Source organism: Fusarium sambucinum, chromosome II (genome assembly GCF_050947815.1).
Source record: "Fusarium sambucinum isolate potato_lamoka chromosome II, whole genome shotgun sequence".
In the NCBI taxonomy this organism is placed as follows: domain Eukaryota; kingdom Fungi; phylum Ascomycota; class Sordariomycetes; order Hypocreales; family Nectriaceae; genus Fusarium; species Fusarium sambucinum.
In genome coordinates this window covers 8240342-8254692 of record NC_139293.1, presented here as the reverse complement: position 1 = coordinate 8254692, position 14351 = coordinate 8240342, and the positions used below count along the sequence as shown (strand labels likewise).

Sequence of the window (14351 nt, the reverse complement as noted above, 5' to 3'; positions counted from 1 at the left end):
TTTAGACTTGTCGTAAACACCGAAGCATTCTCTCAAAGTCTTGGATTCATCACCAGACTACATACTACCTTCTTCGATACTTATCGCCACACTTCTCTCGACACACAATCTTCTCTACAAACAATCTACCTTCAGCCTTCAGACTTGTTATAAACACTGAAGCATATTCTCAAAGTCTTAGAAGTCATCACAAGATTCTTTACTATCTTCTTTGACACTTATCAACACTCTTCTCTCTACCTCTACATACCACTCTATCATCCACCACCTCTTATCTAAAGACATACATATTAAAATGTCTCCCTCAACCATGCCTTTCCATGAACGCAACCAGTTCTCTGGAAATATTACTGGACAAAAGACTCCAGCCATGGATATTACTATCCCTACCAGCTTCAAGTCCCGTCATGACTTGAAGCGAACCCAAGAGAAGATCCTCACCAACATCAAGGTGAAGCGAGAAGAGTTCAGAACCATGGAAGCCAAAGACATCCAGCAAAGCACCACGGACCTTGACGAGACATCACGCAAGTCCAAGGTGGCAGTCGAGAAGATGTCAGACGCAATCACTCTCTTCTACGATGATCGCGTCGAAAATCTCTACCAGAAGCGCAAGGCGGCTTATGACTCGCTTGAAGGACAAGAAGACTACAAGCTCAAGCACTTTCTCGTCACGCTTCGATATAGCGTTGGCCTTCGCGTCTGGTGGATGAATCAACGCAAATACGCAAAGATTCAGGAGTTGCATGATGCCGCCGACAAGCTCAAAATGTCTTGCTTCATGGCTAGGTTGACAGACGGGGGCAAGGAGCCCAACAATGTTTTTACCTTTGCTTAAACAATACCCTCTTGTTTTGCGACTGTCGATTTAAACTTGACATCATTATACCCACAGCAAGCAACATTTTATGCGATGGACTGGCTCCTACATCTGTACCTACATCTGTACCATGGCTTTAAAAGCATTAATTGAACTTTTGGGCATAAATGTCCCACCTCTTACACAAAGACTATAAGTAACACAAATGTGATGAATGAATAAATGTGATTGTTTGTCCGAGTGCGCCCCAAGAAGACCATGTAGTTTGCACGCGAGACCTCCACGCCTCAGCCCCACGTGCCACAAACTTCCCGACGACACTTGTGGCTATATACAACCATGAACAAGGCATTGTCAAGACAATAGTAAGGTTCGTTCGTGAGTCTTCAAAATTAGTAGTAGATCTTGTTCATTTGAAGTGCAAAATTGAATTGAGTGACTCTTGCCTTTCGCAACGTGTGTCTGTCGGTCCAGTAGAGTACAGCCACTCCCACAAGCTGATTGAATCATCTCTTCAACATCTAGACACATGATCTACATTAGGTCATATAAAAGCAAAGTAGATTGAATAGGAAGGAAGATGTAGTGTATTTCTAATAGATCAAGTCAGGCTATTCTGGGCACGATCTATCTCCTCGAGGACCCTAAATTGCCCGTTGAGAACCTCGCGGTGGACCTAAATATCCTAAAGATCATAATGGTGCTTAACATTTTTATGATATTACTGTGGGTTTAGGTAAAGACTAAAGGAAATCCTTAGGCGAGTGTTAGGGAAATTGCCTGCTTGGTGGTGGTCTCGACGAGAGATTCTGGCCCCGATGCCGCTTGGAGGGGCGCAGAGATTTGAAGACTCGCCGCAACCGCAACGAGGCAGCATTGGGAGTACAACGAGCCCTCACTAGCGAATTCGAGGAATCGGTCTGTGTGCAACAGGCAGTAGATATTACAAATTCCCCTCCACCACATCGCATCACCACATCTTCAAAAGTAGATACCATGACTCCCCGGACCACCCTCGAGACCTTCCTTTCCTTCCTGCACCTTACCCTTGTTGTGCTTGTTTTGAACCTGGTCGTTCTTCTTATTCGTTTTTATCTGTGCTGTATTTAGGATCCTTTGGATAGTCCTCAGAATATCCGCCTCCGATTTATCGACAGTGATTCATCGTCGAGCACACAGCCCTCAGATTCCCCTATAAATAGAGAGCTTTGATCCCTTCCTTTCCTTCCTTCTTTCGTCTCCCTTTCATCATCAACAACAACAACTCTCTTCAACCATGTCTGAAGAGAGAGACTCACCCAACGTCGCGACTGAGGAGGCGACTCCTACTCCCACGAAGGCACCAAAGACCAATCGCCCCCGTGCAAGAGAAGACATCGAAACCATGTGCGCCCGCCACGATGAGGCTATCAAGCAAATTCACCCAGGCGCCAAGAAATTCCCCGAGCTCTACATCAAGGTCAAAGGTCTCATCAAGGCTCATGTCTTGGGGAAAAAATGGACAGATAACTCTCTATACAAGAGATTTCTTGGCTGGGCTGACTTCGCCGAAATTGAGGATCACCCGAAGCTTGATATGTTCATCGCGACCATGGCAATTCGCGACTATTTTGGCGCCAACAGCTTCGTATACGACAATCAAGTCAATGCCCGCAAGCTTCGAGAGTGGGTGGACAAGCAGCTCATTGTTTCAACCCAATCTAAGTCTACTTCCAACACAACAGCGCTCACAAAGGCTCAGCGACAGCCTCAAGTCAAGACTGAGCCAGGATTTGGCAGCGGCGATGCAGTGGACGCAATTCGAAAGTCAATTGAAGACAGACAAGGCTTTGCTGTCCCTGCTGGATTGAAGCGACACGCTCAAGAACACTCTTCTCAACCCAGTAACAAGCGCGCAAGCATGGGATCTGATCAAACACATGTCGCCCCTGAATCCAACAATGTCGGCATGCTTCAGCACTCGCCACAGCGCATCATCTACCGGGAGAGGGAGACGCAGACAGACAAGTACGTATCTGTTCGAGAGATCACCGGGACCGTACAACAAGTAACTGCAACCCTGCAAGAACAAATCCAAGTGCTGCAGAATCACAACGGAATGCTGGGCAGTCTAATGGAAAGAGTTCAAGTCACTCCAGCTCACCCTATCAACAACATTGCTCATCAGCAGCAGCAGTTCCAGCCACAGGAAGTGTTCCAGCTTCAGCCTGTCAATCGTCAGCCGCCTGAGTTCTACATGGGCCATCCTCCTAATCGCGACAATGGAAATGGACAGATCTGGAGAATGAGATAAAGATTGAGGGTATGGGATTAAAAGACTGAGAAGGATGGGGCTAGGTATATTTCCTGGGATGATGGACTGAAAGGAACTATTTCCTGGAGTTAGGCATTGAAGTTATGGGATGGAAAAAAGCGAAACATATGGGATGGATTTGCGCACTATACACGAAGATGCGATACCACTGGCGTTCAAAATGAGGCAAAAATGGCCCAAGAAACACTTTGCTATACAAAAATATAATTAATTTGCTATGATTGCGTGTCTTGCTGAGAAAGTGTGGAGTAGGACATGTCCCTCGTGGTTGAACACCGAATCTGACGATAGCTTCGTGGTGGTTTTCCAGAGCCTCAAGAACCCACCAGTGACATCCTAACTGGCCTCCACGTGTAAGCCAGGACTAATACATAACGAACGATGCGACATGTGAAACGCCCGTCGAAAGATTTTCGCTCTCCAAAAACAGTAAATGCCTCTTTTTAGCGGCTTACTCTCTTTGCCGCTGATGGCAACCGAACCATGACAATCTCAATGTCTCTCTTTTCGGTGGACAAATACTCAACGGTGACAGGTGAGAGATATCGAATATCAAAAAGTTTACCCCATACTGTTTCATAATAGCCTCTGGTCCGGGGTTAGATGGGATCCTTGCATTGCATGGGCCCCCCGGAGTGGCGTAACATAGCGCGAGCGCGGGGGCAGGACCCTAGAAAAGAGACGACAGACAGATACAGAGACTCAAAGAGAGTATCCGATTCGTTGATTGACTCCCCAAATTACCGACAGGAATGCGTCATCCCGCTCGCCGCTAATATTGGGCATCTCTATTAAGTGAGGATGAGTCGAGGCTTTGTAGAGACGGTTGCAGCCATGTCAAGATTGAGCGAATAGGATATGACAATCCAAGCTGGGCTTGTGTCTACTAACAAAGTCCTACGATGTGATTCTGTAGCGGAAACAGCACTGCCGTCTGTTACCCCGCAAATGAAGCTTACAAGAGGATGATCATCTTTGTGATCTGGGGCCACGACGATCTTGTCATCTACAAGAAACACCGACGAGAGAGGCGCAGTGCAGTCTTGAGTTTTGATCCTCAACGTCGTCATGGTCTTCGTCACAAGCTACGCGGACGAATATTATCTTTCGGATGTGCGACTTCTCTCTTCCGCGTGGGTCGATATTATATGCACATGTACGGTTTTCGGATGTAATGCAGGACGAGATGGGAAGGGAAAAGAAAGCTGAAATCTTACAAGACACCACACAAAAAGACAAAGTTGGGGGTTGGGTTGGGTTAGGTTAGCCTCGTCTAGGAGATGATGGACGGGGGTCTTTAGTGGACAGAGGAAGAGAGAATCTTTACTTGTTCATTTAAGCGCTTGAGAGTCGTGGCATGGATCAACATAGATTTGGTTGGTTGGTCAATAGAATGTCTCACTACCTTTTTTTTTTCTCTTTGCTGTCTCTTTTGTTCGCGTGTTTGAGCATCGTCATTGTTGCAATGACGTAGGGTCAAAGTGAGTCAAGCATGGGGGTTACCTTAGCTTGTGACGCCAGTGTTCTGTAGTTCAAATTAGCCTGAGAATGAGCCGCAGAAATAAAACAAATAAATAATGAGGCGAGAAGCGAAAAGGAATTAATTGTATAGAGAGAGGATATTTAATGATGATCTGTAGTTAGTAGTTACACAAGGCGACAAGATAAACATACCAATTGACCAACAACTGATTGATTGATATCGTACTGTAAAAAGTATATGTCCTTGCCATTCATCTCTGACCAGTAACAGCTCTAGCATTCATCACTCTCCCACCCACTCAACTACCCACACCCACTCCAACGGCACATGCAATGCAAGCAGTAAATGCAACGCCAGGGAAACCTTGGATCTTAGTCTAAGGGTTGCCTTGCCTTTACCCTGTCTAGCGTCTAGACCACCTCCCTGTAGGCTAAGACAGCAAGCGTGTAAGTCAGAGAAACCACTTCTTTCTCTCTCTGCTCGGGCATTTACAGTAAAATTACTCCCTTTTTCTGTGGATCTCTTTCCCGTCTTTACTCTTTTGTGACCCCATCCGAACTTCCGATCATCACCTCCGAGGGTCCTGCCTTCCTCCGGCGGTAGATACCTTTCTTACCTTGGGCCTGGGGGTGTGGCTTTCTGGTTGCCTTGCCTCGTCTTGCCCCTTCTCTCTTTCTCTTTCTCTCTCTCGTCTCGACTATTTATATTCCTCTCTTTCCCTCCATCTGATCAAGATTTTATTTCTCTTCTTCTCATCACAAACTCCAGCTTACAAACATCTTCTTCAACTTACACCACAACTTCAACACCAAAACAAAACCAACTACATCACCAACTTCATCAATATGCCCGCCTACGAGTACTGCTGCCAGTGTGGAGGCATGATTGTCATCAGCACCACCTGCACCGCCTGCGGCCACAAGCAGTGCAACAACTGCCCTCTCTGCTAAATGCCCAGTCTTGACAACAACTCCTTCTTTCTCCCCTACTCTGGCCTTTCTCAGAGGCTACAATACCCAAGAGATGAGAGTCAAAACACACTCTCGCTCTGACGAGACATGACGACTTTTAACGATGGCGCATCTCCTTCTTCTCTACAATGACCCGGTCGTCACATTCACCTTTCACTACTCCGACTTGATCGATACCCTTCTTCGACATTTCAGTATCAGTAAAACTGGTTCCTTCTCAGGTCTCTGTTGAGCTTGCAATGTCCTTTTCTTTCTCTTGCGAGGCGCATAAAGGAAGGAAATGACGTCGATGGTCTTTGTTTCTTTTTTTCTGCAACCAGGGCGTTTTATCTAGCTTTGGGAAAGGCTTGTCTTGAAGGAGGAATGGTTTCTAAACGGATTCATTTTCTAAGTGTACAACATATCGATACCCGTGGTCTCTTTTATGGGCTACTTCTTCTTCTCTTGATAATCGCAGACAAGAATACCTGATACAAGGCTTTCTCTTTTCTTCCCAAACTTGTTTCTTGTCGTGACCCGAATGTAATCCACTCCTCTCGGCCTCTCTTTTTGCTGTCCGACGCTTTAATGTCTTAGTCTTTTGTTCTCTATTGCATGAGTGATTAACATACATGGATCGATCCAAGGTAGCAGTTATGTATGAGTGGGATTGAAACGCTCCAATCACATGTAGTCAATTCCAACCTCACTGCAACATTGCCACCTGTAAAAAACCCTTGAAAGGGACCCTTGTTTCATGGGTGCTGGACAGTGTGTCCCCCGGTCTTCTCCGAAAGGTCGAGTACTTTTTTCCCATGTTCCGGGATCTTCCCTATTACATAACGCTGAGATTCAACATCGGCCCTTTCATGTAGATGGAAAGCCCACTGCATGACCACGTAGCACCTATAATAAGTTGGAAATAAAAAAATTGAGAGACTAGATATTTTTAACTGTCTTTTCACCTTGGAGATGGAGCTTGCTTTGTCTTATCGTTGATACCCCACGGGTCACGGTGGATGTGACCGAGATGATCTCTCAAACATGAACATGATGAGAGATGTTTAGTGGACATGTACCTGTCTTTGTTACGAGACTGACATAGTCACTACGTCCACTGTGAATATATTCTGTGGCTACAATCAAGACAATGTTGTTCAATAATGCTGAGTTGGTCAGCGAATATTAAACTACAAAACCCGCAACAACTATCAGGTCGACAAGAGCAGGCATGAACATCACCATCTCTTCTCGTTTACCATCGCTACGCCATCAGAGATCAATCTACAGTATCACATATCACATATCACATTCTTAATCCCGGAAGCTCTTCATGTTTCAATATGCTGTCAATTGACTTGGTATTCTCATTGCGCCTTTTGGCTGCCAGCTTCCAATCCTATACGTACAAAAACCAAACACCTCTCCCAGCCTGTTGAATGCATGCCCGCTTATTCCTTTTCATTCTGCTTCCAGACATGGTTTCCCTTCGCACCTGCCCTGGCGCCAGTTTCATGAATCAAAGGCCTGCTTGATTCTCTGACCAGCCATGCTCCCAATTGCGCCTGAAGACTAGATTCACACTATCCGTCCAACATCTAGTTAAAAGTCCCTACCAAACCGAAACGCACGGGTGACAAAAAGTCTTTACCCTCAAAATACACGTAAATGTCGAAGGCTCCATGGTTCAGCATTTTGCTGCGTACCTGGAGGCGCCAGGATTAAATTTAAGGTGAAAAGAAAAGTAGAAAAGGAAAGGGGCCGTAAGGTATCTTCGTCGTGAACCCATCGTTGTGGGCAGAATATGAATTAAAAGAATCAAAGGTTTTAGTAGTGGTGTGTTTCGACCGTTAAATCATGCCACCGGGAAGCGCGTTGCTGCTCGTGCTAGGAGGCATAGGCGGGGGAACCATTGGTGGTGCAGGGTTTGGGACCATCGATCTCGCTCGAGCGTTTACGTTCGCCTCACTAGTGGCTTTGCGTAGTCTCTGGCGGTAGTGTCCGACGCCTTCTTGTTCTTCACCTCGAAAGCCGCGTTGGTCAATCGGAATACCTGGGCTCGAAGGGAGGTGGTGGGCGTTCATCGTAGCATCGCCAAGCGCGGCTCCTGTATTCTTGCGTCGAGGGTTGATAGGAGGTAGTGGAGGGGCCGTCATGTTGCCGTGAAGGTTAGGAGTAGAGACTGCGCCGCCGTTGAGGGGAGTAAGTCCAGGTCGAGGATAGCCCATTGGCAAGCCTGGGGATTTGATCAGAGGTTCCGACATGTCTCGGTTTCGCATCATGCCGCCGGGACCATACGGTCTTTGTGGGCCTGGACCATGACCAGGGAGACCCTTCGGAGATGGGGCACCCGGTGAGATTGGTGATGGTTGACCATGATCGTATCCATGTGCAGGATGAATGTGCAGGCTGTTGTCAGGGCGGCCGAAACGTCCAGGAGATGCAGTCCCGGGATAAGGCTGTTGAGGGTGTGGCGATCGTCGCATGTCTTGTCCAGGCATCATAGGCGATCTAATCATAGGGCCCTGTCGAGGTTTTCCGTTAACTCCAACGGGGGATCCTACGGGTCCCTGATAATCGTCACGAGCACTAGAACCTGCCCTAAGACGAGGTGGTCGGCTGCCCGAGCGTCCTCCGCTGCTTGCTTCAGAACCGCTTCGGTCACGCTCAGAAGGTGCTCTAGATCCAGAACGGGAGCCAGCACGAGAACCGGCACGGGAGCCGCCATTGGCTCCGGCTTCCTCGCTTGGCATACGATTGTAGGTGACTGGAGGTGGCCTGCTGCGCTCCTGGGATGGTGCCCGGGATGAAGTAACAGTTTGAGCTCTGTCTCTGCCTGTAGGGGGGCTCTGTGGACCTTGACGTCGTTGCTGAACTTCAATCTCTTTCATCCTTTGGAGTTCTCTGCGGGCTTGGCGGAAAGCCTTGAGCCCTGCGTGCATGCCTTCCTTTTCTTCAGGATCTCTCGTTGTATCGGCCTCGTTGATTCCCTCTGGAGATTGTGTCATTTTGTCGTCAAACGTATCACGGGTGGGAGAAACTTTAGCTGAAGCTGGCGACGAGCCTCGGAGGCCCAGTAGCTTCTTCGTCTTTGAAGGATTAACAGTCTCTCGACCTCTCTCACCCATAGAGCCAATGCTAGGCTTGGACTTTAGAATGCCCAACGCGTTCGGGCGCGGAGGAGGTGGTAGCTCAGACAACGGAGCGTCTGGCACAGTGGCACCACTGTCGGATTCGACAAAAGAGGTCAGTCTCTCCCTGACACGTCGCGCCCCGTCAGCAAGATGGCGAGCAAAATCGTCTGTCTCATCCTCCTGCTCCGGGCGAGTGTCTTGTTTCGGTTCTTGTACAGGCGAGGGTAGAGACATTATTTGCGCTTCCATAAGGCCGGAAGATCTGGTAGGGCTGGTGACACTACCGTCGATCGACATAGCCAGGTCCCTCTCAATTGACTCCCAAGCATTCGAGTCCATTGTCTTGGGCTCATAAGCATGGGCATCGGGTCTCTCGGGAGGGAATCGGGAGGACAAATCAGCATCGTTAGGCATGCTTCCATAGATCGATGAGGCGTTGCTGTCTGATCGCAGATGTTGCCTTACCATACCGCTCAATCCCCCAGATGTCGGTCCTAGTGTGGGAGAATCGTGGGGTAAATCGTCTGTTTTAGCAGGTGCTACATCCGCAGGTCCATCGCTAATGATCAACGGCGTCGGCATCGCAGAGTGTCTCAAAGCGGGGTGATCATTATCCGTCGGTTTGTCAACAGTAAGTTGAGGGGTGGTGAGATCAGGGCTTCGGATCTCATCTTCATCGTCATCGTTAAAGAAGGTTGACGACTGTGACTCTTCTTGGACGGTAGGCTCGGTCTGGTAAGATCCGGATTCATTCTTCTCGGCGGATGGCCGTTGAGCAGAGGAAGAACGAGAACGAGGTCCCGATAAGGAAGTGGTGGAATCGTTACGGAACCGCATGGTGGGAGTTTCTCGGCCTCGTTGCATCTGGACTTGCCTTTGTGCATACCTCGACTCGTCATATTGACTGCTGTTCCTGCCAAGAATCATGTTTCTGTCGAGGGGCTGGACTTCACCAGTTTCACTGATGGGAGGGCTAAGAGGAGGTGTAGAACCAAAGGCCTTCTGGTCCATGCTGGGGAACATGTTCACCGACTCAGATGAGGGGCTGAAAGATCGCAGATTGGGGGCACTAGCTTTCCCTAATACTGAACGAGTGATAAAGCGATCCCCAAACGTCGCGCTGGATGGAGATGGAACAGGAGGCGTTAGATCTGGTGTTCTGCTGCCAATAGTCCGCTTCGATAAGGTGTCGAATCTTGAGAGTGCAGATGTTTGGTGGTCTTGTTGGTCTTGGTTCAGGCTTTGCTCGTATAGTCGGCGTGTTCGTGTCACTGTTCTTTCCACCGTGGGAGTCGGACTGGAAGTACGGAACGTGTTTGCAAAGGACTCCCTGTCTCTTTGAGAAGAACTAATAGATGTGGCGGCTGTCGAGTCCCGAGCTGCATATGGGCCGGAAGATGTTGTTGAGTTGGTCTCTCTCTTGTGATTGTAGTCATTCTGAGATGGAGACTCTGGTCTTCCGATCTCCGACTCAAGGGGCTCGCTTTGCTGCACATCTTCAAATGACTGCCTGTCCTTCTCGGATTGCCGCCACTTTTGGAAAGCTGACTGGGCCACATCATCGCCATAGAGTACACGGCCACTCATAGCTCCCTTGTTTCCTCCAGCACCGATTTTGTAGACTTTTTGCCGACCTCCAAATAGGTTGTTTCCTTCGATAGGCTTTGAGCGGCCCATAACGCTTCCGTTCAGTGAAGAGGCATCATCATTTGATAGTGTTGATGAGCGTGCAAACGGGGCCTTCACAGATTCAACCTCGGCTATGTCCCCCAATCCAGCAGCGAAATTGAAGTCCAACATTCTCGATTGTCTGTTGGGAAATAGAACACTATCATCACTGGCTTTACCAAGCTTGGTATTGGGATCATCTTGCTCCCGCAGCATGGAGAATCTTGCTGAAAGATTGGTCATTAAGAGACTTGTTCGGAAATCGTCGGTCGAGGGGAGTGCTGTTGTAAGATCAAGTTCTTTCTTGGGCTCCTCTTCAGGAGCTTTCTTTTTGCCAAACATTCTGAAGGGGCTGGAAGACTCGGACTCGGTCGAAGGTCGAGGAGCATCAAGCTCATCTTTGCCCTTCTTCTTGGTCCTGAACCGATTCATGGTGAAAATCCGAGGGTAAAACGTTATTTTGCCTCGGTTTTGTTGATGTGGGATGTGTCGTGCTTTTAGTTCATCACCATCAACAGCTTCGTCGATGTCGAACTAGATTGGCAAATGACCAACCTCTCTTCGAACACTGTTTCAATCAGCCTGCTGTTCTATGCGAGATGTTGTTTTGGAGACGAGGGTTCATGGAGAACAAATTATGTTTAGTTCGTTTCTCAACCAATTTAATGGCGAGAGGCTATAACCACAACTAGATACCCCGTCGAAGTACAAAACAATGGGACAAATCCGTACCTGCTGTGGCTCTAAGCCAGCTAAAACCGCCCTGCTAACGGATAATATGCTTGCAGTTGTCGAAACCTGTTGAGGGTCTGTTGACTCGATAGTCGCACGGAGCCACAATTATTCGTACTCGGCCGTTTCGCACGGATGTGTTGGTCGTTCGATTTGTCGTCGATCAAAAGCTTCGTGGTTGTGCGGTGCGAAAGTTTGTTGCGGGCTGGAGACGGACAACGGCAGACGAGATACTTTCGTGGAAAAGGTGAGAAAGCAGGTAACCGAATGTCGACCAAACGAGAGTAGATCGGGCGTTGAGTCCAGAAATGGAAAAGAATGAGGCAAGTCTGGCAGATAAAGAAAGGAGTCTGTCTCAGACTTGGGGAGCAGGACGAACGAAGCAAAACAAGCGAGTTTTCCGCTAAATGCTCGAGGCTGTTCGGATTGGTTTGGTTCGGTCTGCGGATCTTAAGGGAGGACGTAGTCACCGGGTGCGAAGTCCGAAAGTGATTGTCAAACGTAAAACTTCCTGGCCGGCGATTTGATTTGATGTTCAGTCCGGGGTACAACACGACTCGAATAGCGATTAATTCGAAGTACAGCGAGAACAAAGTAACGAAAGGAAGGAAAAGAAAGAATGGATGGATGATGTTGGCGAATGGTCAAAGAACGGAAGAGAAAACCGTTTGGGGAAGAGATGTTTGAGCCAATGGAACCAACAAAGCAAACAAGCTCAGGTTTTTCTTCTTAAGGTAACAGGCAAGATGAGAAATTGGTGACCACGATGAAGGGGGGATTAGATTGACAGGGCGCCCCAGGGCAAAGATGAAGGAAGGAAGGGATGAGAGGTGGGGTGTGCCAGGCACAGGGGAGGAAGGAGGGTGTGGAGACAGTCGGGACTAGGCGTAAAGAGGAATGGTAACGGGAGATACAACAGGCGAGTATTATTCTATGGTAGGTTCGCATTAGGCACGCTACATGATGTTGATTGATTCAACATGTGCGGGCTGTATATCAAGATAGATGAGTTACTTAAGCGGAGATATATCTATCTGGTTGCAGATATGCTAAAGTGAGAGCTTCTCACAGTTATAGTATCATAGAGCAGTAGAGTTTCTTGTGTACTTCAGCCTTTAATGAAACGATGGCTCATGGTTGACAAGGGTAACCTGAGTGAGACTGATCAGATCAATAGAGTGTCAAAGTGCTCCGTGGTCGGTACATGCGCACGCGAGTACGCAGGTGAAAACAGGATGAACAGTTCGCGGGCTGTTGAGCACCAGCTGCACAGGGGACGGAAACCCCCAAGTACCAGAACGGGGTGTGTTTAATAAGATACAGGGGGTGGAAGTCCACCGTTTTTTTTTAACAGGGAGAAAAGAACGGACAGGCAGCCCGGACCTCAATGGTAACTGCCAAGGTCTTGAAAACTGGAGGCTTTGGGCTTTTCGACCGATTTTTGACAGGGCCTTCAGCGTTGTTCAGTGGACTGCCGTAGCTTTTCAGATTCCAGAACAGTGGAAAGACTTCCTCGGACCTCTCCACCAAACAATGATTTTCAACATGGAATCCCTCGCCCAATTCCACAATTGCAGCATCATCTGAAGCTCTGGAATTCTTCATGATTTGTTCAACAAGCCAGGCATGCATACTGACTTCGTCAGACTGACTTCATACGATGAGCTCGGACACAAGTCTCCTTTTCTATGCGTCAAGGATCAGATGCGAGAGGGGAACAACTCGTCAGTGACCGCAGTGGAATGGGCATCCAAAGAAACGTCGCAGCTGACACGATATCACTTACTCATCAGCTCTCGGTGTGATGGGCACAAGGTACGACATATGTCCGACGTACCAATTTAACATATCCCATGTCACCGTCAGAAGTCCGCCACAAACCATGTGCTTGTCGCACTGCAAACGCCAAGTCTATGCCGTCTTACCTACCCGTCCGCCACATCCTCCTTTGGTTTGCTCTGGAGACACGGCACCTCAAGGGACAGAGCTACAGAGAAAAGACAGACATCCACTCAGATACTCAAGATATCCTGCTTGAGCCCTTCATAGCTGCCTCTGACGATTACAAAACCAGGGATTCGTCGCAAATGTTCAAGTACAACCCTATCATGCTTCAAAAAGCGACGGCCATGTTTCCATTGGCTACGTTATCCGAGGCTTCCAACAAAGAAGCAATGTTATCAGCCCTTGGATGTCGCTCCAGCTTCATGCTTGGCCCGACAGCAATAAGGGGCCAGCGGCTCCCACTTCCAGGCGGATGGCTTTGGGGCTTGAAACCTTCTCCACTCGGCGAGAACAGCCGTTGTAGAAGCTACTGCAAGGAACGCCCTTTGGTCACAATGTCGTCTCATACCATCCGTTCCTTAGCGTAGTGACGGGTACAACGCTTAGGCTCCGTCAAAGCTGTCTAAACGCATTTCGAGTGGGAGTTAGGGACATTGCAAACTCAAAAAAACCAAATCGGAAGAAAAGCCCCTGACAATCTTGAATTGAGTTTCAATGGTTGAGGCCGTTATTAGTGCCCGCCAGACAAATCTCTGGCTTGAAGGACATACCGCGACGCTTTCACATTGTGTCTAACAGAACTAGCCAGCGAAATTCGAAATTCAAAGTACATAGTACTCAGCGCCCATATCTTTTCATCGGGTATTACTTCGTCTTACGTTTTTTTCTTTTTTTTTCTCGTATTTCAGACCCATAACGAGACTTTGATGTGTCAAATCAGATACCGATGGTAGTGTTGCAGTCGGGCATTCGCTCGTCTGTCAGCACTTGTTCAAAGATCCTCCTACCGCCCGCAGTATTCATGATCGAACCAGTGCCAAAGCCCCTGTTGTCGCCTCAACTCAACACAGGGTGGCAAAGTCCATAGTCAGACCAGTCAGAACAGCCACTGGCTTGGATAGTTGTTGCCGATACTATATTTCAGACAGAAATAAACAAGGGCAGCTCTCCTGAATTGAAAATATTACAACCGGGAGCTGGGGTTCCCGTTCTGCAACTCTGGCGATAGACCGTTGCATTGGCTTGAACTTACTTTGCTGGTCCCTGCACACTTGGGGATCAACTGGCTATTGAACGAATCAGAACTGAAGGTTCGGTGTTTTCTTGCTTTTTCTCCAGGCAACTTGGATTAATTCCCAGATCTTCAGTCTCCTTATACTCTGGCCTCAGCTTACCTTGGATCATGCTTGAAGGTAAAAAAGAAAAACGGCTTGTTTTGTGCGTCTCGCGCAGTACGTATACACAT

At 48.2% G+C, this 14351-nt stretch overlaps 3 protein-coding genes across 3 annotated transcripts; 2 read left to right on the top strand and 1 right to left on the bottom strand.

Annotated features, from left to right (window-relative positions):
- Positions 1–310: 310 nt before the first annotated feature.
- On the top strand, positions 311–838 carry FSST1_009624 (uncharacterized protein; the record flags this gene model as incomplete). The annotated part of the gene is made up of 1 exon (XM_083226615.1): positions 311–838. The coding sequence occupies one exon, from the start codon at positions 311–313 to the stop codon at positions 836–838; it is 528 nt and encodes a 175-aa protein (XP_083085585.1).
- Positions 839–2096: 1258 nt separating this feature from the next.
- FSST1_009623 (uncharacterized protein) lies at positions 2097–3113 on the top strand (the record flags this gene model as incomplete). The annotated part of the gene is made up of 1 exon (XM_083226614.1): positions 2097–3113. The coding sequence occupies one exon, from the start codon at positions 2097–2099 to the stop codon at positions 3111–3113; it is 1017 nt and encodes a 338-aa protein (XP_083085584.1).
- Positions 3114–7417: 4304 nt separating this feature from the next.
- Positions 7418–10801, bottom strand: FSST1_009622 (uncharacterized protein; the record flags this gene model as incomplete). Its single annotated transcript, XM_083226613.1, has 1 exon — positions 7418–10801. One exon carries the CDS (start codon positions 10799–10801, stop codon positions 7418–7420), a length of 3384 nt encoding a protein of 1127 aa, XP_083085583.1.
- Positions 10802–14351: the final 3550 nt, after the last annotated feature.